Raw genomic sequence first — 25,809 nt, forward strand, 5'->3', positions numbered from 1 at the left:
GTGACAGGGAAGCTCTGCACCAGGACCCTCCCAGGCACCCCCTTATGCAGCTGTTCAATTGGCTGGTGCTGATTTGTATCCTTTATAATAAAACTGTAATCACAAATGTAGTGACTTCCTGAGTTCTGTGAGTCATTCTAGCAAATTGTTCAATCTGAAGGGCTGGGGAAGCCTCCAAATTTGTAGTCAGTTGGTCAGAACCACAGGTGGCCTGGGGACCTCCAAACCTGCAGCTTGAGTCTCATGGGGAACCGTGACATTAAGCCTGCGGGGTCTGCAGTAACTCTGAATGGTCAGTGTCAGATTTGCACTGTGGAGTGTAGTAGTCCAGGTACATCCTGTCTTAGGTCCCAGGGGACATGCTGAAAATTCAAGTCTGCATTTTCCAGGACTCTTTGTCTCCCTTACCCATCCACTCCCCCACTTCCACTGGAAACCCAATGTCCTCCAAAATCAGGGTATTTGAGACGCAAGGACCAAGTGCGACCGTATCTACAGCACTGTGGGATAGAAACAGAGAATGGACCACCCCGCAGCAGCTGTGTGACTTCAGGCAAATTACTAAACTTCTCTGAGAAGATGAGGCCAATGATCACTCTTCCTTTCAGAGTTGATGGGACAATTCAATGATGGAACTTATTTACACATGGAAGGCACTCAATAATCACCAACCTGCTCCTTTCCTATTTTCAAACTCTCCTGTACCCCAAACTCTCCCAGCCTCCCTACCCTCCCTGGATATCTGTTCTGGGTGCTGAGTCCACTAGCAACATGCTGATGTTTTACATCCCAGGCCAGCAGGAAGCCAACCATTAAACCAAAAGTAAAAAGCAAGTAACCATTACCTTGAACAACAAAAACATATTTACTTCAGTGGTTATAAAAGACACCATAAAATGTAATATCCAGTATGTATCCTCATGATGAGTAACAGATTTTGCAAATTATTCTCTCAGGCCCCTGGGCATATCCAACTAGTCACTAAGAACAATTAATTCTTTCAGGAAATAAAGGGATTGTGACTCATCTGTGATCGGTGGAAAATCTGCTTGTTGTATTAACAGAAAATAAGACGCAAATTTTGGGGTTTTCTGCCCCATGAATAAGGTGAATTAAATCACAGAGACTCATACAATTACTGTCCTTGAGCAAGGGTTCTCAGTAAGAGCTAGGACCTACTGAATCTGGGTGTGACCACTGTGGACAGTGATAGGGCAAAGAGAGGGAACCTGTCTCCAGCCAGCTCAGAGACCATGCTCCCCTCCAGCAAATTCAAACTTCCTGCAAGTTAAATGTGCCAGTGTGGGTGGGATTCATGGTCCACCCAGACACAGGAGGAATTAACGGAAGTGGGGAGACATCTGACCCAATAGCACCTGGAGAACACACATGGACAGCAGTTAAAGCAGGAGTTTGGGGTGTCCCAGAAATAGGAGCAGATGTTCATGCTGGGAGAGGGGCAGACTGGCCACAGGCAATAAGGTAAAGCACAGGGTCCAGACAGGTGACAAGGGGTTTCAGAGTGGAACCCTAGCCACAGTAAGTGAGGTTCAGACAAGTCTCCAGGACTGGGGGCATCACACAATGAACCAAAGGGCTAAGTCAGGAAGCGATTATTAGAACAAGGCAGGTGCCCGGTGAGAACCCAGGGATTTCAGCAGAGCCTCTGAATTCCTGGCCTTGGGCTTCTTAATAGCTCCAATGAGGTCTCAGTCTTGGAGGATGAGAGAAACCTACAAGAAGCAGGAAGTGGCACCGCAGTGGCAACCTGGCGATGCAGAGGCAAGCCAGGCAGAACACTATGGCACGTGGTGTCCAGGTCCGCTCCTGCCTAATGGCCAAAGTACATTCACTCCCAACCTAGACTAAAAATCCCACCGAGCAAGACCAGAGGGGTTTCATTACCCAAGGGGGTCCCCAGTACAGCAGTGAACCCATGGCTGTGGCACAGCCTGCCTTGGAGGCCAAGCCACTCGCTCAGGAGTGTGAGGGCAAGGAGAGGGAACCTGTCTCAAGCAAGTTCAGAGACCCTGCTCCCCTCCAGCAGAATCAAACTTCCTACAAGTTAATATGCCCTCTGTGGGATTCATGGGCCACCCTGACACAGGGAGGGCTAATGGAAGTGGGGGACATCCCACCCAACAGCACACGCCAGGAGTCAAAAAGCAGACTGTGTGCCATCTCCCTGGATAAGGAGAGAAATTACTGCATGGTCAGCTTGTGGTTCCGACAGGGCTATGGTGGGACAGGAATTCCAGAGGTGGAGTAAGGTAGTGCCACAGACAGTGACCTCGCGACTCCAGGCCACCGTGTGGCAGAAACAGGGCAACTGGTAGAGACGTGAGTAAAGGCTGGTGGAAAGACCCCGTGCCCGCCATAGAGTCACACTGAAAAAGGGAAGGGGATAGAAAGTCCACTCAGTGTGGAGCAGGCAACAGCCAGCAAAGCAGGGCCAAGACCCAGCTGGCCAGCCTTAGCCCCTTCGCACGCAGAATGAGTTCATGGAGGCTGATCTGCCACAGGCTGAAGGTCTCACTGAAGGAGATCTGGGTCCTTCTGAAGAATGAACAGGTGTTCTTCTTGTTGTGCCTGCAGGAGGGGCAGGAAGAAAGGAGAGAAAAGAGTTAAAGAGGAAAGAGACACTCAGGATCATTCAGAAAAACATAAGATAGTGGCTTTGCCAACTCACCAGCTCCCTGCCCCAATGGACGAGTCCTGGTCTGGATTAGACCATTGCCCAGTCAGAGACCAGAGGAACTGAACTATTCCTAGGAGTTTTCCAGCTAAGTAGGATAAGCAGGGGCGGCTGTCTCACGGGGCATCAAAAGCCCCGTGTGGACCCACTAAGTACAATGTTTCAATGCTCCCATTTTTCCAAAAGTAGAGTTAATATTTATCAAACCAGAACCCCCCAAACTCAAATATAAAAGCTTTCCCAAACCTTCTGAAGGTTTCAGGGTCACCTGAAAACCTGGTCAGGTGGTCCTAGGAGGCTGAAGCCATTGTGGATGCAGCCCAGCTCAATCCCTCTGCACCAGCAAAAGGGCATGATGAAAACAGGTGTTTCTGATGATGACCTATTCACAACTTCGTTTTCTGGGCCCTCGAAGGAAGAATGAATCATGCTCAGCCCTTTCCGTGTACAGTCTAGGTTGCTATAATCTACTGTGATATTTGATAGTGGGTACATGATATATGTGGTCAACTCTCCCTTCACCAAATAGTAGGCTAAAATGACCCTTCCCCTGCCTGAGATGGATGGGCTGGGAGTTGACCACAGTCAAGGCCTCCCCTCTCAGGTGAGAACATTACACACACACACACACACACACACACACACACACACACACACACGAGTCTCCCCGTGTATTTGCCACCCTCAGGTAGAGGGGCCCAGGACTCTTGCTCCTCTGCTGCTACCTCCCTGAGGAAGTACCCTTCCCTTCCTCATCAACACCCCAAGGATTATGAGGCATCTAAAAAGGTCTGAGATGGCCCTGGTTGGTGTTTCTCAGGGGTTAGAGTGTCAGCCCATGCACCAAAGGGTCGTGGTTCAATTCCTGGTCAAAGGCACATACCCAGGTTGCAGGTTCCATCCCTGGTCCAGATCTGGGTGCGTGCGGGAGGCAACCAATCGCTGTGTCTCTCTCTTATCTATTTTTCTTTCTCTCTGGGTCTCCCCCGCCCTTCCACTCTCTCTAAACATCAATGGAAAAAATATCCTCTGATGAGGATTAAATGAATGAATGAATGAATCTGAGATCCTGAGAGGGCCTAGAGCAGCTGTGGGCAAACTACGGCCCGCGGGCCAGATCCAGCTGTTCTATCCGGTTCTCTTGCTCTCCCCTCCGCTCCTTTACTTTGAATTTATATTAGTTCACACAAACACTCCATCCATGCTTTTGTCCCAGCCCTCTGGTCCAGTTTAAGAACCCATTGTGGCCCTCGAGTCAAAAAGTTTGCCCACCCCTGGCCTAGAGCCTGCTGGCGACACTTTCCTGAGTCACAGCACACCCGTAGGGGAAAGAACACTGGCCTCGCTGCCCAGCCAATCCTGGGGAGGCAGGTCCTGGAACCAGACCGAGATGGGATGTGCACCTGATCCCAAACCCAGGGGACATCTGGATAGGACTAAAACTTTGCTGAGGGTAAGAATCACCTGAAAAGCTTGACTGAGGGGGTGAGATCCCAGAAACCACCATTTTAGCAAGTGCAGATGGCTCTCTAGACTACCCAAAACACTGCCCTGAGGCATCAGCCAGTTTGCTGGAGCTGTTCTCAGCCCCTAACTCCCTGCAGGGAGACCTGGAGATTGAGACACTGGGGCAAGGCCCTGGGAGCTTCTGGGAGAAAGTGGAAGTGAGCAGGACTCCTTGGGCAGGCCAAGGAACTGGAAGGGAGGAGAGGCTGGAGCCCACACTCACGTGGCCAGCGCTCTGACGCAGCAACGTGACATGTTGAGGAAGGAGCTGGCACTGGCGCGGGTGCCCAGGGTGGCCTCGATGCCTCGCAGTAGGTCATTGGTCTTGAAGATGAGCAGCATCTGACGTGGCACGCGGTTGAGGAGTTGGCTGATCTGGGGGAGGTAGGTGGCCGCATTGTTGCGGATCTCGATATTCTAAAGCAGCAACAGGGAGACAGCAGTGGTTGGTGTGGGAAGTGGAGCCCAGGATGGCAGGTATCCAAGCCCATGACCTGAGGGCCTGCAAGGAAGCTCCAGGAGGGAGCTTCAAGCGTAGCTGCCTTGGTACCACTAGAAACCCTCCCCAAAGGGAAGCTTAGCACAAGGAGCTTTGACAAACCATGATGGGACATCTTACCCCAACTTCTGGCCAAGCACTGGACCCAGTACCGGAGCACATCAATGGGGACCACAGGCACTTCTGCTGCCTCTGCTGTCCCAGCTCCCCACAGCCAAGGTCACCGTACCCATCCCCCAAGCTTCCAAACCAGTACCGACTGAAAATCCACCTCCCCACCAACCATTTGATGAGGGTAGAGTGTGCCAGCCTCTCAGCCCAGGGGTCCATTCTGGAGTTACTCTCCAAGGCTTCTTCACTGGCCACCAACTTCAGGCCAGGCCTGGAAGGAGCCCTGGAAGCTGGTACCGCTGAGTCATGTCCCCCATCCCTCAGTCCAGCCCAAGCTGGTGCAGTTCATTGGTCTGAGCTCCTGACTCCAACCCAGCTCCAAAGTTGTGCCCATGCCCTGCATGACTCTGCACCCCGGCCAGAGCCCCTGCCACCCACACAGCCATGCCTATCACTGTCCTCCACTCGGGAGCCAGTCTCAGCCCATCCAGTGCCCAAGGTCCTGATGCCCCAGAACAGGATCCAGGGCTCGCTAGCCCTTACCCCATTCTGGTGTGTAATTTGGGATCTGACTTCCCACCCTTCCCTGTCCCAAGCCTCACATGGCTCTTGGCAGATAATTGCCCCCAACCAGTGTCCTGAGTATGACAGTGAGGCTCTGACCCCTCCTCAGTCTCCAGAGAAATAACAAGGACAATAATGATGGTGACAATGACAAGAGCCAACACATACAGTGCATTCACCCAATAAGCTGGGCACTTTGAAAATGTTTACATGTATTAACTCATTGAATCCTCACAAAACCCCTATCAGGCAAGGGGATTATCTCCTTTGAGCGGGGAAACTGAGATACCGAGAAATTAAGTAACTTGCCCAAGGTCCACAGCTAGTAAGTGGTGAGTCAGGATTCAAACTCAGGCAGTCCAGCTCCCGAGCCCACGCCCTCACCACCAGGTTATACTGCCTCTCACTCACCGCGGACTCTGTAAGCCAGGGCAAGTCCTTTCACCTCCTCCAAGCAGTGTCCCCACCTAAACGCTGGATTGCTCATATCCTCTGTGCCTGCCTCTCAGCAATACCAAGAGGGCATCAGAGATAAGGCACGGGGAGGTGCTCGGTGCCAACCGCAGTCACGAGGGGCCCGGCAGTGCTGCCAAAAACCTTCCCGCCTGGCCGCTCTCTGCAGCAGAAGCGGGACTCTCTGCCCTTTCAGGAACACGTGTGCACTGCTGATAACCAAGCTGCTGTGAAACTTGAAATGTCCCTCAGGCAGGAGCTATCAGACTGGAACATCGCACCGCGCAGCCAGACACCAAGAGGCTGTCTGCCTGCCGCCACCTCCCACAACAGCTGCGGGTCACCCAGGGGGGTTAAGGCCTCATCAAAGCCTGCTCCCCACAGGGATCCCCCTCTCAGCAAGGAAGGGACTGGCCCCACGACAGCCCCTCTCAGGCCCAAGGAAGGCCCTTTGCCCATCCAGATTACCTCGCAGTGGAGGTCACAGCCTTCAAGCCTGGACACATCCTGATGGTGGATGTCTGAAGAAGGCCCCAATGGGTGCCTATCGAACAGCCACCCATCTCCCATTCCCCTTTGTTAAAAGGATCCTATTTTTGTTCATTTGGCCCCTTGGGGCATTGCCCCTCAGGAAGGCAGAGCCCCTCCCTAGCCCCAGATCATTGGCTGATCTCAGCCAATACCGCCTCTGAGCTCAATGTGCCTGCCAAGGGGCATGTGATATGTGACATGATTTTGGCCAATGAGACACAAGGAGGAGTCTTTTGAAGGACTTCTAGGAAAAATTTCCTTGCTCCTAAGAAACAATATGTGAGAAGAAATAGCCCTCATTCCCACTTCTGGACACCAAGGAATTAAGATGCACAGCTTGGACCTGCCACAGTCATCTCAGAATGATGAGAGGAAAACCAAAAGAATCGCAGAGGAGTCAGCCCAGAACCCTGAGACTGTTGACCTGTTCAATCAACCAAGCTGGACCCACCCACCTCCAGGCTGCTTGTCATGGAGTGAGCAAATGCCTAATTGTTTAAGCCACTTGTGGTTGGGAAAACATCCTCCTTGATACAATGTTGGAGGTTCCCTAATTCTAAGTAAGACTAGGACTCAGAAAACTGAGCCCTCACATCTCAGAGTCTGGGCTGGCCTGGAGTGGCTATGTTTATCCTCTGCTGGGTTTTTGTCCAAAGTGAGCAAATGGAGTACACGTCTCCAGAACCTACACAAACGCCTCTCTACTGGACGTGGTCCCAGAACCGCAGAGACCTTATAAAGAGATGCACCAGCCTGGCTGGGCATGGCTCCGTGGTTGAGCATCGACCTAAGAACCAGGAGATCAAGGTTTGATTCCCGCCCAGGTTGTGGGCTTGATCCCCATTGTGGGGCATGCAGGAGGCAGCCAATCAATGATTCTCTCTCATCATTGATGTTTCTATCTTTCCCCCTCTCTCTTCCTCTCTGAAATCAATAAAAATATTTTTAAAAAGAGAGATAGAGAGGCACCAGACAGGATGCCTGCCTTCCAGGTACTTACCAACTAGTCAGAGTCCATATAAATATACAAATAACTAACTCTGAGACGCAGTATAAGCTGCTGGCACATGGGTGATCCAAGTATTAAGGGATCACTTTTGGCAAAAGCATGAGGAAAGGCCTCCAGGGCTGGTGCTATGGACTGAATTGTGCCCCCCACCAAATCACTAAGATGAAGTTCTAATGCCAGTGTGACTACTTAGAGCCAGGGCCTTTAAGGAGGTAACGTTAAGTGAATTCATAAGGGGGGGCCCTAATTCGATAGAGGACTGATGTCCTTTCCAAAAGAGGAAGAGAGATCAGGAGTGTGTACACACAAAAGAAAGGCCATGTGAGGACACAATGAGAAGGCAGCCATCTGCAAGCCAGGAAGAGAGCCCTCACCAGAAACTAATCCTGATGATACCTTGATATTGGACTTTGAGCTCCAGAACTGTGAGAAAATAAATTTCTGCTGTTAAGACATCTGGTTGGTGGTATTCTATTATGGCAACCCAAGCAGACTAGTACACTAGCATTTATGCTGGGCCTTTATGAATGAATAACAAATGCAAAAATAAAATTCAAACTTAGTTAATAAAAACAGATATCATTTACTGAGTACCTACTTGTGCCATGTGATCTTGTCCATTCTGTGACGTTAAATACCATCTATGTGCTGAGGACTCACAAATGTATATCTCGAGGTTGGACCTCTTTGAGTTCCAGGCTTAACTGCCCACCTCTATCTGAATGCTCAAGAGAATTACTGATAGACTACTGGTACCCTCACCCAAAATATGTCCTTCCCAACATCTTCCCTATGTGAGGAAGTGGCACAACCCTCCCCATCCTGTAATTTACCCCCAAGAAGCTATGAGGCCAATTTTCATCCTCCCTACATCCAAGCCAACAGAAAAGCCACTCAGTCTTAAGTCCAAAATGTATCCTGGTTCCATCTGCTTCTCTCCACCTCCATTGCCATGAGCATAGTCTGAGCCCCCAGCACCTCTCCAATGTGAAGTTCTGCCCCAGCCTCCTAATTAATCACCCCATTGCTCATCTTGCCCCAATCCAGAAAGATACTTAAAATAGCAAATCTGAGCATGTCCTTCTCTTGCTTAAAACCTGTCGAAGGCTTTGCTCTGTACTGAGAATTAATCTGAACTTTTCCCATGGCTTATGGGCCCTGAGCAATGCTCCCTCTGCCCAGTGCTCCAAATTCTTCTTATTCCATCATCCACTCACCACACTCCAGACTACACCAAACTCTCCTTTCCCCAGGTCATCGTAGCGCAGGATGTGCCCTCTGCCTGGGATGCTTCCTCCAAGCTCTTCCTGTGGCCAGTGCCTTCCTTGTCCTTCGGGCTCAGCTTAAAAGTCAATTCCTCAGAGATTTCTTCTCTGAGCACCCACTGACAGCACCCCATCACAAGCTTGTTTCCTCCCTGATACCTCCAACCTGCCATTATTCCATTTACCTGCTTGTTCGCATGTTTACTGTCTGTCTCTCTCAACCACAGTACAAATTACAAAGACAGACTGCTCATCACTGGATGCACAGCACCCAGTCCAGGACCCAGCAAAAACCTATGTTTGCTCAATGAAGGCACTTCAGGAGCTACGGAGAGGCACTCTCCAGGCATTATCAGTAAAGCAGAAATTATCCTCCCTATTCAACCAAGAAAGGAAACTGTCTCTCTTCTTCTGAGATGACCAGCTTTAAAGCTGTGTAGGCCGAGGGCAGCCGGTGGTCATCTCTGCCACCACACTTGCTGGGGGATGATGTCAACTTATAAGAAAACAGAACCAAGAGATGGCAATGGGTGGCCTCTTTGGTGACATCGTTTGACACACTGGATCCAGCCATTCCTAAAACCACCTACCACAAGGCAGCTTACAGGGGAACCCCACCACCCACCCCCGCCCGAGGCTCCAAGAGGTGACAAAAACTATCCAAGGTCATGCCACCAGGAAGAGCAGGTGCTGGGACTAGAACCCAGGTCTTTCTAACTGCACAAGCAGGACCCTGCCCCTTGTGGTGAGCCCAAGCGCATCCCCACATGGATATGGGCAAGATTGCATAAACCTGGCAAACAGACAGAAGTCCACTCCATGATAGATTGAGAAACTAGGGATGGAGGGAGCTCTGACCCAGGAAGAAGGAGTGGCCACATAAGTCCCTGTGATGGGGGCAGAAGTGAAAATGGGTGCAGGAAGGAGGTGCTACTTGGATTGGTCTCAGCCCAGACACCATGGGACTACTGTCCAGATCCAATGAAGAAATGAACTACAAAGAAAGACCAAAAAGCTATTTCATTAAAAACTCTGTGTTCCGCCAAGTCCTTACCCTCTGGGTGCAGACAGTGAGACCACCACGAGGAAGGTCTGAGGGGCAGGGAGGCGGGGGGGCAGAGCCTCAGTCAGCCCTGCCTCCGGCCTCCTCCACCCACCTAAGAATGACACATGAGCAATGGGACAAGCAGCACCACATGAGAACCAAAGCACTTTCCCCAGTAGGCTGCCCCAGAGGGACCATACAATGGGAGACAGTACCCAGGAGGAGACAGCAAACTTATTTATCAGATAGTCCCTGGGGATTCCCAGAAGTCCTGGGGAGAACTTTGTGGAAGCCTGAAATCTTGTGTGAGTAGGTCGGAGAAAAAGCCACAGAACTCTAGTCACATGGTTAACGTGACCTGTTTCGTACTCCAGGTGGTTAAGGCCAAGAGTGGGATGTAGCTCCCTTGCCCTCCTTCCATCCAGGGATGCTATTTCTCCTCCCCTCCCTCCTTCTTATCCAATGGATCTCCAATTCTATTCACCCTTCCACCCCCCACAGCCCAGCAGACAGAACCTCAGACTTTGGAGAGGAAGAGGTCCAAAGGCCATTCTGGTCTGGCCCCTTGTATGCAGGAGAGGGCAGGGCCAGGAGGGGACACCTACCTCAGTGGCGGTGACTGGAGCCTGGCTGATGCCCCTATTGACTGAGTTCCAAGAGCGGGCCGTCAGCATGCAGGCAAGCAAGGGGTAGAAGTCACCAGCTCCCAGACGGTGGCAATACTTCTTCACCTTCTCCATGTCAGTCCAGATCAGCGACTGCCAGAGGTGGCAGTAGTCCAGGCGAAACTCTTCCGTGAGCACCTACAGTGGGGGCGACCATGGCCAGACTTGAGCCTCCTCTCTCTATCCAGACCTAGTCCCTGGCTAAAGTGGCCACCGTGATGGGGGATGGATGAAGAATGTGGCTCCTGCACAACATCTGCTTCCCCGCAAAAGTCAATCCAAGTTTAAAGCTACTATTTGGCCAGCCTTGGTCCTAAGTGGTAGAAATTACATTCCCGGGCTCCCTCCTAGTTAAATGTGGCCCTGGGCCTGGGCTCTGATCCACAGAATGTGGCAGAAACTCCACTCCCAGCTTGGCCCATGCGTTCTCCTCCGAGCCCTTACCCCTCTGGATGGCAAAACCACCCGAGGGAGGCCTGGGGGACAGAGTCTCAGTCAGCCCCTGCCTTTGGCCTCCTCCACCCACCCAAGACTGACACATGAGCAAGCATTAGACACCTGCTGTGTCTGGGCCACCATTTGTTCGGGGGCTACATGTGACAGCAACTGGCCTACCTTAAACTAACATACCCAATGTCACGGAGCCTTTCAAAGGGGGCCAAGGTTTTGGGATGTGGAATTAGGACCCTGAGGGAAGGGACTGAGGACCAGGAGACTATAGAGACAGCCTCCCCAAGGATCATCTGTCTCCTAGAATAAAACTAGGCCCTGGGTCCCAGGATTGGCAGTGAACTTCCCAACTTCCAGGCGGGACTCATGGCTCATCTGAGCCAGCTCTGCATCCCAAGTCCAGAGGACAGAGCTTCTATCAGTTCCCAGGCCCCTTTCATGCTACACAGCACCTCGTCACTAGGGCTGAATTACCGTCCCTAGCAAGTCTCAGCTCCCATACCAGGGTCTGGGCTGGCCTAGGCTTCCCTGGGAAGCAAGGTTGTTGTACAATTCCCATGTACTCCTTACAGCATCCCATAAAGGAGGCATTCCCAGCCTCACCTCACCAAGAAGGAAGCTGAGGCTCAGAGTATATGACTGGGACTTGCACAAATGACAGCTCTAGGGCTAGGGCGGGGCCTCTCCCTTACCTCAGCCATCTGCCTCCTGTTTCTGTGGCCCATCGGGGAGTTCAGTGGACTCTCATCCCAGGCAGGACTAGACTCTGGGGCTGGCTGGGTGGGAAAGGCCTGTCCTACCTGGTAGAGCCCATGATCCAACAGGACAATCTCCACCTTTCCCGTGTCCGGGCCCTTGCGCACCAGCACGTTTCCTGGGTGGGGGTCGCAGTGCACAAAGCCATTGACAAAGATCATTTCACTATATATCTTGCCCAGGTGGCGCGAGATCTGGAAGAGAAGGGGCATTGGGCGGGCATTGATGGGCATTAACACCGGTCTCAGAGACATCTACTCTGGCCCCTCAGTCTGGCCACTTTCAAGAGGAAGGCCAGGGGGACCAAGTGGGTCTGAGCGGTCATGGTGAAAGTGATGGCTCAACACTGCAAAGTTCTTGAGTGTAAGCTAAAAGCTAAATTCTCATCCAGTTCTTTTTTAACATTAGCTGCACATCAGAGTCACCTGGAACCCAGAAATGTTGGGAGTGGTACCCAGGTATCAGTATTTTATTTTAAGTTCCCCTGGTGATTTTAATACATGGCAAAGCAGAAGAACCACTGCGTCTAGTTTTTCTGATGGCTGTAACACCCACCTCCTACACCCGCCCCTCCACTCTTCTCTGATTTTTCTCTTCCCTATTTCTTTTATTAGTCTCTCTTCACTTTTTTCCCCAAAGTTGAATATGGGCTGGAAAGCTGGGTTGGAGGAGTCAGTCCACCTGCCCTCCTGCAGAGTAAGGCTAAGGGACTGAGGACCAGGAATAGGTGACCCCACCCGCTCCTGGCCAGTCCCAGGAGGACCCAGAATCACATGCCCTTCTACCCTCTCCCTACAGGCCCCTTTCATCACACCCCTCCCTGTCAGAGCCCAATGCTGATCTGATTTATGATGTCTGCACAGAAGAAATGACACTGGAGAGGCCGTTTAAATCATCCTGTCACTGCTGCTTTCCCTGCCGAGGCAGTCTTCTTATCTCTACTCCCTTTTTATTAAAGCTAAAAGCCTCTTCCCAGCTAGAAAACAGCTGCTGAATAGAGCTAGACCTGGGCCCATGGAATGTGTGCTGATGGGTTTCCATGGACAAAGAGATGCTCAACCCAGACACCTGACATCCCAGGACACACTGCCCTTGGCATTTCTCTCAGCCTCAGCTGGACCCCATGGTCACTAACAAACATATCCCAGCCAGAGGAGAGGAGCTGGGCTCATTGGGTAGCGAACACAGGATTAGGGTTCTAAGATAAAGGCTCAACTGCTTTCCTTGGCCTACAAAGTCTTGCATGATTAAGTCCAGCCTCCCTCCCTGGTCTCATTTTGCACATTGACACACCGGCCATATTTGCTTTCTTCCTCCTCTACAAAGGTCCTCATGCCTTCCTACCTCAGGGCCTTTGCATGTGATAGTCCCTCAGCCAGAAGCATCCTTCCCCTCTCCCCTTCACCTGGTTCACTCCTCCCTTTCTTCCCATCCCAGCTCAGCATCACCTTCCTGGGGAAAACTTCCCTGATCTCCCAGACTCGATGAGGTTCTACTACCATATACTCTCACAGAATGGTGTACTTTACTTTCACAGCACTATTTATGTCACTATTTAATTGCTGACCATCTGGTGCTCTATCATAAGCTCCAAAGGTGGCAGGGACTGGCTCTATTTTGTTAAACAGCTTTATTGCGATGTAATGTACATATGATACACTGGTTCTACTATGCATCCACTTGCCTGTAACAAGCCAAACATGTGAATATAGGATTCTGTCTTCAACATAAATGAGACCTTTGTTTCTCTGGGTTTTTTGAGATGCCGTGGTTCCTGCCTCTGATGCTCATCCTGACACCATTGATCTCCTCAGAATCCCAATCAATTACAATTGGGCCCCAAATAAATCAAGAATAACCCTACTTTAGTAACCATAGCTATCATCCTTATTAAAAATCCCCAAAAGAAGGTACAATTATGACCCCCATTTTGCAGATGAGGAACAGAGACACATCGAGGTTTAACTTCCCCAGAGATACATGGTTAGAAAGGACTAGAGCCAGTATTCAAACTAGGTGTGAGCCTACAGCCTTCTCATAACTATTATTTCTACTAGAGGCCCGGTGCACGACATTCATGCACTAGGGGCGGGGGGAGTCCCTCAGCCTGGCCTGCACCCTCTAGTAGTCTGGGACCCCTCGGGGGATGTCCACCTGCCAACTTAGGCCCGATCCCCCCAGGGAGATCGGGCCTAAGCCGGCAGTCAGACATCCCTCTCACAGTCCAGGACCCCTAGCTCCTTACCGCCTGCCTGCAGTGGAGGCGGGAGAGGATCCCGCCACCGCCGCTACACTGGCCAGCCGTGAGCCCAGCTTCTCACTGAGCAGCGCTCCCCCTGTAGGAGTGCACTGACCACCAAGGGGCAGCTCTTACATTGAGTATCTGCCCCCTGGTGGTCAGTGCGCATCAAAGCAACCAGTCGTTCTGGAGTTCAGTTGATTTGCATATTATGGTTTTATTATATAGGACTAGTAGCCCATCGCGCCATATCGTGCAAGTCCCAGGACCTCTGCCCCCTCCCCCTCCCCGCACCATGGGACCTTACCTGAATGCTCTGAGCATAAACCCCTGCACTTGGTACTGGGATGAGGTTCATGTGGACGGCCATCTTGGCTAAGCCCCCTTACACCTCGCTATACCCCTCACACCAGTCACATCATTTTGCTTATTCACATTACGCCCCCGCACACACAACAAAGCCTTAAGCCACACCCTGGCCATGCCCCCTAAGGGCACCTCAGCTTTGCTCAGAGCCTTTTCCACGGTCTCGAGCGCCTGCCCGGTAACTTGGCCCTGCCCCTGCCCTTGCCCTCTGCCTGGGTACAAACCTCCTTCTAGCAGGACTTCCTTTGCAACACCTCTGAGAGCAGCAAAGCTACGCCCTACGAACCAGGCACACCCTCACATTCAGGGTACATCCTTGCATACACTACTCTGTGGTCCCTCCTCTCTATTGGTGTTCACCCTCATTCTGCTAACTCCACATCTGTCCCTTGTGCCCATGTCCCTGCTTTTAACTCTAGTAATTCCTATGCCTGAGTTTACCCCTCCCACAATCTCTGGGCTAGGCCAAGGCCACGCCCCTACCCTCAGGGCCGGCACCTGCACTCCTTCCCATGGTTCCAGGTTCTGCCCTCCGGTCCAAGTCCTGGAGTCCTGCCCCGCGAGGCCAGCGCACCACGGGATGGCCCCATGTCCTGGAGTGCAGCCCCAATGCCCTACCTCCAGGCAAGTGGGGCCACGGAAACCCCAGCAGAAGCAGCACGAAGTGGATGCCAGGACCCCTGCAGGGCCGCAGGAACCCTGGCAGAATCTGTGCACCAGTAGCTCTCTGCAGGGCCTGGCCGCTCCACACCTGCTGCCCAGAGGTTCTCCGCGGCCCAGAGGCATTCTGCCAGGCCGCTCACGCTGCCCGCTCTCAGCGGCCATCTCCCCCCCCGGATTGGGGGACTCCAGTGGGGCTGAGAGGACTGGACGCTGCCATCTTGTGGCTATGGGCGCCACCATCTTTGTGACGGAGTGACAGTTAATTTGCATATTACCCTTTTATTATATAGGATACTGGCTCCCTCTGACTTCTGCACTCCTCAACTGAACTCCATGACTTTATACTCTCAGCTTCAGTAAATGGAAATGATACCAGTGCCACTCTGAAGGAGTTAATTACAACTTCATGGTGCTTGGAACCTAGTGACCTCTCATCAGTGTCCCTGTTGTTACTGATTCCTCATAACACTCCTGGGAGGGCAGCAGACTGGGCATCATTGCACCTTTTTAAGAGATGGAGACACTGGGGTTAAAGAGGTTGTCTGGAGCCCTGACACTTATCCTATGTCACACTATGTCCTGCCACCATGCCAGCTCTCCAGCTCCCAACGTTTTCCTTGGGTGAAATGAATGCCCAGTACTCAGTGTCTGTTGGCATCTGGGGCAGGACTTTGCCCCATGTCAAGTTCTCAGACTCAGGCTGGTATGTCAGGTGTCCCAGAGCCACCATTTTCCATTATCTGGGAACAGGGCCCAGCCTGAGCTGGTCCTGGGAGAACCAGCAAGTCCCTACCTCTGTGCCCCGAGAACCCCTTCTGTTAGGTGCTCTGGAGCTCCATGGAACCACACTCTGAAAGGCTGCGTTTGCCAAATCAATTGCATTTTTTAACTAATAATTCATTTTTATTTGTCAGGGATGCATATAAGGTCCAATCAGGGCTCCTGATCAGCCCAAGATAAGCAGTGCAGCCAGACTGAGCTGACGGAATTCCAGCCAAAGCAGAGAAATGACATTTCATTTAGTCTGGGCAGGCCTGTCATGGGGAGATGTATGATCTCCCTTAAGATTTCTGAAATATTGCTAATCGCTCTGGGGCCCCTATTACTACATTGAAAGACGGCCCCCCAGGGTCTAGGAACTCAGGATGGGTGAGTCCTTGCCCAAGAGAGAGAGCTTCTGGAGGAGGAGGCGGAGGTGCTGCCCCTTGCAGCTCATAAACGCATGAGCAAAGCCCCAGAATGGTCCTCCCCATCTCAACACCCCGTCTGCCCTGCCTGATTGTCTCCATTTAGGGGCTGCTCTTGATGTTCATTTTAACCAGATTTTACCAAGACAGACAGGCATGGTAGGCAGAGACAGGAGGGAGAACCATCCTCTGCACCCAGATCCACTCTAGAGCCATCTTGGTTTTGCCATTTAAGGTATGGGTGACCTGGGGGACAAGTTGCCTCCCTTCCCAATCTGAGTCTAAAGTTCCCTTAGCTGGTAATGGGACTAACCCTATCTGATAGTCTTCCTCACAGGGAACTTCAAGATTCAAGATCAAAATGTGATCACATCTATGGACAAGTGCTTTATACACCAACGATTTTCAACTCATGGCACACATAAAGTAATTATTAAAATTCTGTGGCACACCAAAAAATATATTTTTGATCAACCTGATAAAAAGAAATAGGTATAATTTTGATTGATTTACAAAAAAAAAAAAATAAGAGTAATTACCTACCCTTAAAAAAAAAATAATAGTAATTACCTACCCTTTTTGCTCCAAAGTAACTTTTTAAAAAAATCAGGTATTTATACTTGTATATAAGGATTTCTGGTATCAGGAATTAAACAATCAGACACAAACTTATTATGTGACATGATATAAGATGCAACTCTATTATATAACCTATATATTTATGGTTCAAGACTGAGCATTCATACCAGGTGGCTATTGTTGTGTTGGCTGTTGTCATTTTTTTATTTGACAATCTAAAAGAAAAGAGATCAGTCAGGTATTACATGTTTTAAAAATTCTCAAGGCACACCACTTAAAAATCGCTGCACTTCACTATAAGATACACAAACATGTTCGTTTGTAATGGGCTAGCTTATTATTTTAACTTGTTAAAAAATATACCCATTATCACTATCAAAGTATAATTTTCAAAAAGGTAAAAACATGACCCTTGTACAAATATAAAATGAACACATGTTGACAATTATTTAACTCATCAATAAAGAACCAAATATGAATGCAGAGTGGTTCAAGGAGAATTTTGAGGGACTGGGTGTTTATGGGCATTTAAACAGGAATAAGAGCCTAAGATTCCTGAGTTAGAGGCAAAACTGGTTATTGTCCTATAGGGCAATAAGGAAATCACAACCTTTGGGTTATCTTTTCTACTGGGCAGAAATCATTTGCACCTCTACCAGATAAGATCTACAGGTTGACATATAACTTCAGCCTGAGTAGTTAATTTTTCAATAGCAAAGTCTAACAAAAGTGCATTCCCCTAAATATTAAAGGATACTCTGGTGGGCTGGTTGAACAATGCTCAAAATGACTTAAAAAAACATACTGCACACTCATGGCCTTATTTCTAAATTTGGGGTAATTTTTCTTTACATCTTCAGAGTTGTACTACATTGTCTCTGGAAACCAATTTTTAACTCTAGTAATTCCAGCCCTCTCCAACTTAGAAAGACATCAAGGTCCTAGGAGACACCTGAGGCCATCACTGGGCACACAACCCTCTCTTCTACTCCTTCTGTAATACTTAAGCCATGCCTCAGCCTCATGATTAAGAATAAACAGAGAGTGGGAGAAACCAAGATGGCGGCATAGGTAAACACCTAAACTGCTGCCTCGCACAACAATATCAAAACTACAACTAAAAGACAAAACGGACACCATCCAGAACCACAGGAAAGCTGGCTGAGTGGAAATTCTACAACTAGAAGAAAAGAGGAAAGCACAATGCAACTCAAGAGGAGCTACAAAAGGCTGAGGTACGGAGGCTCGCACGCGGAGAGGACGGGTGGCTGTGTGCACAGGCGGCTGAGTGCATGGCTGGCTTTCTAAAGCGGGAGGGAGAAGGAAACTCCCGACTGCACTGAACTCCAGTCCTGGGCGAGACGCTGGGAAACCAGACTCATTCAGGGGGAATCTGGACTGTCAGGAAAAAGAAAGCACACTGAGACTCGGGAGCTGCGGAAGGCAGAGGTCTGGAGGCGTGCGTGTGCAAGCGCAGGGAGGACTGACTGCTGAATGCACGGGAGGCTGAGTGCGCAGCTGACTTTCTAAAGCAGGAGGGAGACAGAAGCCCCCGACTGCGTTGAACTCCAGTTCCAGGCAAGTTTCTGGGAACTCCGACTCACTCGGGGAGAAACTGGACTGTCTGGCAGCGGGCAAAACTCAAGGGTGGCTTTCTCTCAGAGGTGCTTGCAGTGATTACCGAGGGGCACTGAGGCCCAGAGGTCTCATAGGGCAGGGCTGACGCGAAACCAAGGCTGTCGGCTCCACCCTGAAATTCCACCCCATCCAAGCTGAGTACAGAGGCTTTTGCAATTTTGCAAGTCTTGTCTCTTAAGAGTGTCTCCAGCACAAAAGTTCTCCCAGCATAGACACAGATGATCCTCACAGCCAATTGGCCTGGAGGTCAATTCCTCCCAGTGATACCAACAACAATCAAGACTTAACTACAACAAGGCTGAGCACCAAAGGGGTGCACCAAGAGTGTCCACCTCAGGAAACTGGGGAGGCTGAGCCACTGTGCCCTAGATGACACCTACCACACAAAGCTACTCTACCAACTCAGGGAAGCAGCGAAAATGCGGAGACAAAGAAACAGATCACAAATGAAAGAAATAGAGGAAAACAAAAAACTGGATATAGAGTTCAAAACCACGGTTATAAGGTTTTTCAAGAATTTCCTAGAAAAGGCCGATAAATTCAACAAGACCCTCGAGGATATGAAAAAGGACCAACTAGAAATTAAACATACACTGTCTGAAAAAAAAAAATTATACAGAGACCTAACAGCAGACTAGAGGAACGCAAGAATCAAGTCAAAGAGTTAAAATACAAAGGAGCAAAAAACACTCAGCCAAAAAAGCAAAAAGAAAAAAGAATCCAAAAATTTGAAGATAGTGTAAGGAGCCTCTGGGACAACCTCAAGCGTACCAACATCAGGATTATGGGGGTGCCAGAAGAAGAGAGAGAGCAAGATACTGAAAACCTATTTGAAGAAACAATGACTGAAAACTTCCCCCACCTGGTGAAAGTAATAGACTTACAAGTCCAAGAAGCGCACAGAACCCCAAACAAAAGGAATCCAAAGAGGACCACACCAAGACACATCATAATTAAAATGCCAAGAGCAAAAGACAAAGAGAGACTATTAAAAGCAGCAAGACAAAAACAGTTAATTACCTACAAGGGAGCACCCATACGACTGTCAGCTGATTTCTCAACAGAAACTATGCAGGCCAGACAGGAGTCGCAAGAAATATTCAAAGTGATGAATAGCAAGAATCTACAACCAAGATTACTCTACCCAGCAAAGCTACATTCAGAATTGAAGGTCAGATAAAGAGCTTCACAGATAAGAAAAAGCTGAAGGAGTTCATCACCACCAAACCAATATTATATGAAATGCTGAAAGGTATTCTTTAAGAAGAGGAAGAAGAAGAAAAAGGTAAAGATAAAAATTATGAACAACTAATAGATGTCTATCAACAAGTGAATCTAAAAATCAAGTGAATTAAAAATCTGATGAACAGAATAAACTGGTGAATATAATAGAATCAGGGGCATAGAAAGGGAGTGGACTGACAATTCTCAGGGGGAAAAGGGTGTGGGAGGTGCAGGAAGAGACTGGACAAAAAGTGTACACCTATGGCCCTGACTGGTTTGGCTCAGTGGATAGAGCATTGGCCTGCGGACTGAAAGGCCCCAGGTTCGATTCTGGTCAAAGGCATGTACCTTGGTTGCGGGTACATCCCCAGTAGGGGGTGTGCAGGAGGCAGCTGATCAATGTTTCTCTCTCATCGATGTTTCTAACTCTCTATCCCTCTCCCTTCCTCTGTAAAAAAATCAATAAAATATTAAAATATTAAAAAAAAAGTGTACACCTATGGATGAGGACAGTGCGGGGGAGGGAAGGGCAGAGGGTGGGGTGGGAACCGGGTGGAGGGGAACTATGGGGGGGGGGAAAGAGGAACAATTGTAATAATCTGAACAATAAAGATTTATTAAATTAAAAAAAAAAGAACAAACAATTGAAAATAATGCTGTAATGAACATGGGGGTGCAGATCTTTTCGAGAAGTTGATTTCATTTCCTTTGGATATATACACCCAGAAGTAGGGATTGCTGGGTCATATGATATGGTAGTTCTACTTTTAGTTTTTTGAGGAACCTCCATACTGTTTTCCATACTGGCTGCACCAATTTATATTCCCACAAAACAGTGTACAAGGGTTCCCTTTTGTCCACATCCTCGCCGACACTTGTTATCTCCTGTCTTTTTATAACAACCTTTCTAACAGGTATGTGGTAATATCTCATTGTGGTTTTGATTTTCATTCCCTTGATTAGTAATGTTGAGGACCTTCTCAGGTACCTGTTGGCCTGGACAAATGTCTACTCAATTCTTCTAAGGCTTCCCCTTGCCCTGTTAATGGTGGTAGCTGCACAAAGACAAGAAGTAACACCTCTTTAAAATGGTAACAGCTAATGTTCTGTGCCAGGCACTTTGCATGGACTCCCAGCCACCTTCTGTAGTAGATATGTAAAGGAAGCAAGATTTCCAAAGAGGGAGCAGCTTGGTCCCCTGGCCAGCAGTTAGAAAAACCATGATCCAAACCCAGAAGGCCTGACTCCGGGAAACAAGCTCTCCATCATCAGGCCACCTGCCTTTCCACTCACAGGAAGCTTGTGCCTGGAGGCCGAGGCTGCACCAAAAACCTCCAAAGGTCCCCACAGCATCCAAGAAGTCATTCCATGTAGATAAGAGCCTCAGGGAAATCCAGGGCTGTTTGTCTTACCAAAAACACACGGCTAATTAAAGCCATAGTACAGCAATCTTTAGAGGAAAAGTCAGTGACGAGTCCTTTAATTGCTCCATGTAAAAAGGATGTGCCACTCACGTTAAGTGATTTCGGTAATTACACAATGCCTTTATTCTATAACAGTAAGGGGGGCGGGAGAGGGGGGAGCCAGGAATCTGTAAAAAGTATGAGTAAAGAATTAATTTAGTAAATAATATGTAAATTAAGGAGTTATTTTTAGATTTTTCTTAAAACTTGAATTGGCTGAAAGTACTTTAATTACTCAATAATTGCGTGGATTAATTTATTCCCACCCCCAAGGGAAAGTCTATTTATGTTTTTGGGGGTGTCATGGAAGCAAGGCCAAGCTCTCTGAAAGAAACAGGAGGTAGGTGTTGTAAGATATTAATAATCACACAAGTTGCCCGATATTAAGTACAAGGAGGTTAATAATTCAGACTCTCTTTGCCTATCCCCAGTTTCTGCTGAGGCTTCCTAAGACCAGACCACAGCCTAGAGCATTTTCCTCTCTCCATACCCACCTTTCCCCCAGGAACCACCCCTGGGACATCTAAACCTCCAATTGCTCACTGCTGCCCAGCACGAGGCCACATCTATTCACGGAGTGAGTCAATCTTGGACTAGCAAACGGAGTGAAATCCCTGAATGTGAAGGCACTGGGAACCTCTTCAACCACACAGTGTTGGAAGGAAGGAGAGGTACTGAGCTAATTACAGGAAACTGGAAGGATTATTCTAATTTTGGAGCTTCTGGGAGCTCAGTGAAAGTCTCTCTAGATTAGGCTTGAACAGGGACATCGCTTGAGAGACTTAAAGGGACATGGCTACCTGAGGGACTTGGGGCCATAACTACTGGAAGACACAGTGGAGGGAACAAGAGCTGTGGACATCTGACATTCCCGGCCTCGGGCAACAACTCACTCCAGAGAAATATTTCCACCTCTTCTGCCTTCCCTGGGCCAATATGAAACAGAGAAAGGTTTCTCCCCTACCTGTTTCCCACAGAGTGGGCAGAGGGTTGGAATTCCAGGATAATAACCTGGCAAGCAGGGACTGTTGGCATTCTGCCATTGCTTGGTGTGTCAATCATCAAACAGTCCCCCAGGTTGCTTGTGTACCCCACTTGACAAGAAGCTGAAGCTTCCAAAGGGTGATCAGTTCCACCAAGGAGGCATGGCTGGCAAGTGGCAGAGGCAGCACCAAATCCAGGAAGGTCAAGTCCAGAGTGGCACTGTCCCCACTCCTGACACCCCTGACACTGGGGAAATGAATCTTCAGGAACTCATCTGTGCCCTGGACCCCTCCAACATCCCTGGGCCTCCCAAGATTTGGTCCAAGTTTTAGAGGGGAGGATGATGGGATGTGACTTCTCTCTAGTGATTTTGGTCACTAGGGTCTGCATGTCTTTGCAGCTTCTCCTCCCTGGTCTCCTGGGCCCCTCCCACCACCGAGCCAGAGAGGCCCAGTGGGCGATGGTGAGCAAAACATAAATGTCTCATTCAGTCCTTGGTGGCATGAGGGGACAAGAGGAAACTCTAAGGAGATGGGGAGGGGAGTCACCATACTCAATCGATGACCATCACTCACAGACAACAGGGGTAGGTGGACAGGAGGGAAGCAAAGAAGATTCTCAAAGATTCTATGGAGGGAGATATGCCCCTATGAAGAATAACCCCATGAATTATAAATGGGTTTTTTTTTTTTTTTACAGAACTTCACAGCTTGCAAAGTCTGAACAATGGCCCTGTGAAGTACGTATTATTGCCACTCCAAGTATATAGATGAGGGACTCTGACCAGAGAGGCTGCAACTGAGGGCACTTGGAACCTCTGAAAACAGGAGTTGGGGGCCTAAAAAAGGAGGGTTAGTGGGGAGACTTTCAAAGTAAGAGCTAAACCCCAGCTCCCTCCTGACCCTGACAGGAGGGAAAATACCACAGGCTCTGGAGGCCACACCGCACACCAGGAGGGCCATCCGAGGACAGAGGACTGAATCCAACTCCACACGATGACCACGGGGCGTCCCAGCCCTCTTCCCTCTGCTGGCCCCCAGGCCTCCAGAACAGAGATGATGGAGTCTCTGTGAGCCCCCCATCCCTACACCCACCCCCCTTCTTCCCAGACTACAGATGTCTGCCCATTGGGTCTTCAGTCCCTGTTTTGCCAACCCCACACTTGAGACTCTGTCACCTTTCTCTCAGCTGATTTCACGCAAATTCAATTGGGCCTCAGCCCAGGCAGGGTCTTAAATACATACTCACTGAAATCCAATTAACCCTCGATAAAGGTCGTGCAATCAATAGTCATCCAGTGGCTTGAGGAGGCTCCATCCAGCCTGGGAACGTGCTCCCGCACGACCTTTACTTTTAATGAAATCAATGGCAGTCACTGTCACCAGCTCTTAAAGTGACGGGCAAATATGATCATGGGTCAGGCCCTCAGTAATATCTGCTGCTAGGCTCAGAGATACAAGCAAACAAGGGCTCCTGCGGGCTGCTGGCTCCTCACAGCCCCATGTTCCCTGGCAGATGAGAATAGCTGGGCAGGGCTGCCTTGTTCCCAGAAGTGCAAATCAACCTAGGTGGCCAGGCCCTCTGGGCCTGGGGAAGGTGGTTCCTGAACTCCAATGACTATCAGAACCCACCTAGAGAGTTTGTTAAAAATGCATATTCTTCAATCCTTCCCCGCTCCCAGATTCTGATTAGTAAATTTGGGGTGGGTCCCAGGAATCTGCATTGTTAAATAAGCTCCCCAGTGATTCTGAAATAGCTGGCTCAAGTCCTAGCTCCCAGCAAGCAGAGAATCATTGCTCTCTCAAATATCCAAGCAGGACATACCCTTAGAATCCAGCTAATCCAAAACCTTCAATAAGAAAACTGAGATCCAGAAAAGGAGAGTGATTTGTCCAAGGTCACACAGTGAGCCACTGACAGAACTGGAGTTTGAACCCAAGTCTCTTGCTTCCTAACCTGGTGTTTCCCTACCCGAGTCTATTGTGAACTGGTTACTTAGGCTGGTCTTGAGATCCTCACACGCTAGGCCCAGTGGGGCTGGGCTGCTGCAGGGTGAGAGGGCCTCTTCAAAGTGCAGTGGGATGACTCCACAAGTGGTTGGAGGGGTCTGGAGCCACCCCCACCCAACTCGAGATTCCTTCTAGAGCCAACCCCTACTGAGCCCCACCTTCTGGCTGAGTCACCAGCTTATAGCAGCCAAGATGCCACTAACCAACCTACACCCCAGGATTTGGCCCTTGTCACCCCTATCTGTCCCTTATACCTCCCTCCCCAAGGAATACACACAGCCAGTCTGCCCTCATGAGGAAGAGTCACTCCAGGGATGGGCTTCCTGAGTCCCACAATCCTAGAGCCTCAGAAACCTGTGAGAAACTTTCAGTAATGCGGGGTGTTTCATACTCTGTGTGTATGTGTGTGTGTGTGCACGCGCACGCACTTGTATATACACATACATACATACACACATACTACCAGTCTTCCATGAGACCTGTGGCTTTGATATTAGCTGATAAGAGACATAATAGATTGATTTCTACAAAGTAGGACCTATTGCTGGTCTACTCCGAACATCACCATTGGTCTGCCACAACACAGTGGAGCCCATGGCCCAGAGTCCCCTGTCCAGCCTTCAGTTTCTGTGACAGTATTTAATGACATCATTTCAGAATACCCAAGAGCTTTCTGGGTCATACAAAAACTAGAAACCAGGGGCAAGAGATTAAGGAATTGAGTAATTGATTCCTTAGGAATGCCTAAGCAATTAAGACAGATGGTAACCCAGCCAGTGTGGCTCGGTGGTTGAGCATTGATCTATGAATTAGGAGGTCATGGTTCGATTTCCGGTTGGGGCACATGCCCAGGCTACAGGCTCTTTCCCCAGTAGGGGGCTTGCAGGAGGCTGCCAATGGATGATTCTCTCTCATCATTGATGTTTCTATCTCTCTCTCCCTTTCCCTTCCTCTCTGAAATCAACAAAAATATTTTAAATGGTATTATTGTAAGGGTAGACCCATAGACAAATGGGAGAGAACAGAGTTTCTGCCAGACCCAAAAGCCTAGATTGTATGATTCCATTTACATGAAGTTCAGTAGTGAGCAAAACTGTTCTTTGGTGTCAGAAGTCAGATTGAGAATATGGACTGGGAGGGACATGAAGGAGCCTTCTGGGGTTCTAGAAATGACTTGAATCTTTATCTGGCTAGTGATTATGTGGTACCATTAAGATCTGGGACCTTACATAAGTTAGGTCTAAGTCTCTGATTTTTCATCTGCCAAATAGAGACAGTAAGATCTCCCTCCTAAGGTTCCAAGGCAGAAAGGGACTGGCACAGGGAGCCAGGCCGTCAGTAAACATCGTGGTAAAGGAGGATACTAAGAATGAAAACAACAATAATCAACTAGCTCCCAATCTGGAGCACTAACCACAGGCCAGGCGCTATGCTAAGCACGGCTTGTGCGCTAACTCAGCCCTCACATCTCTACTAGATGGAACAATGTCCATATGGAATGGATGAAATGACCCTGGATGTAAGCTAAAGAAAGAAGGGCTGCAATCAGATAGTGCATGGGCAGTTCTCGGTCAGTGCTCCAACTCCTGCCTCGGGAGTTACCGAAGTGGCCCAGATTCCACTGCAGTCCAAGGCAAATCCCTAGGACGAAGATGGGAAGGCAGACAAGGAAGGACTCTAAAGTCATGCAGACCTGGGTTCTAATCCCAACTCTGCTTCTGCTAGCTGTGTGAGCCAAAGCCATGAGCACTCAGCCTCACCTCGTTGACATCAATCTTGTTCCTCTCCATGTAGTCTCTGTCATTGACCTGCCCGCCATCCAAAAACTCCATCAGAAGGACCCGCTTGGTGGACAGCTCCCAGTAGATTTGGGGGACCTGGAATAGGAAAGGGTGGGTCAGAAAAGTC

The 25,809-nt window shown here is 49.3% G+C and overlaps 1 protein-coding gene across 4 annotated transcripts in view; it reads right to left on the reverse strand.

Moving 5' to 3' along the window:
• Positions 1-846: 846 nt before the first annotated feature.
• The window catches only part of ADCK1 (aarF domain containing kinase 1), a 121,474-nt gene continuing 96,511 nt past the window's right edge, over positions 847-25,809 (reverse strand). For all 4 annotated transcript variants that reach the window (XM_080672315.1, XM_080672314.1, XM_080672317.1 and 1 more), the window contains exons 7-11: positions 25,662-25,778; positions 11,594-11,743; positions 10,284-10,481; positions 4,425-4,618; positions 847-2,589 (exon numbers count right to left, since the gene is read on the reverse strand). In XM_080672315.1, the coding sequence (XP_080528441.1) occupies positions 2,418-2,589; positions 4,425-4,618; positions 10,284-10,481; positions 11,594-11,743; positions 25,662-25,778 (831 nt within the window). In that variant the 3' untranslated portion in view covers positions 847-2,417. The remainder of the gene's footprint in view (positions 2,590-4,424; positions 4,619-10,283; positions 10,482-11,593; positions 11,744-25,661; positions 25,779-25,809) is intronic.

Source organism: Plecotus auritus, assembly GCF_963455305.1.
Source record: "Plecotus auritus genome assembly, chromosome: 1".
NCBI classification, from domain to species: Eukaryota; Metazoa; Chordata; class Mammalia; order Chiroptera; family Vespertilionidae; genus Plecotus; species Plecotus auritus.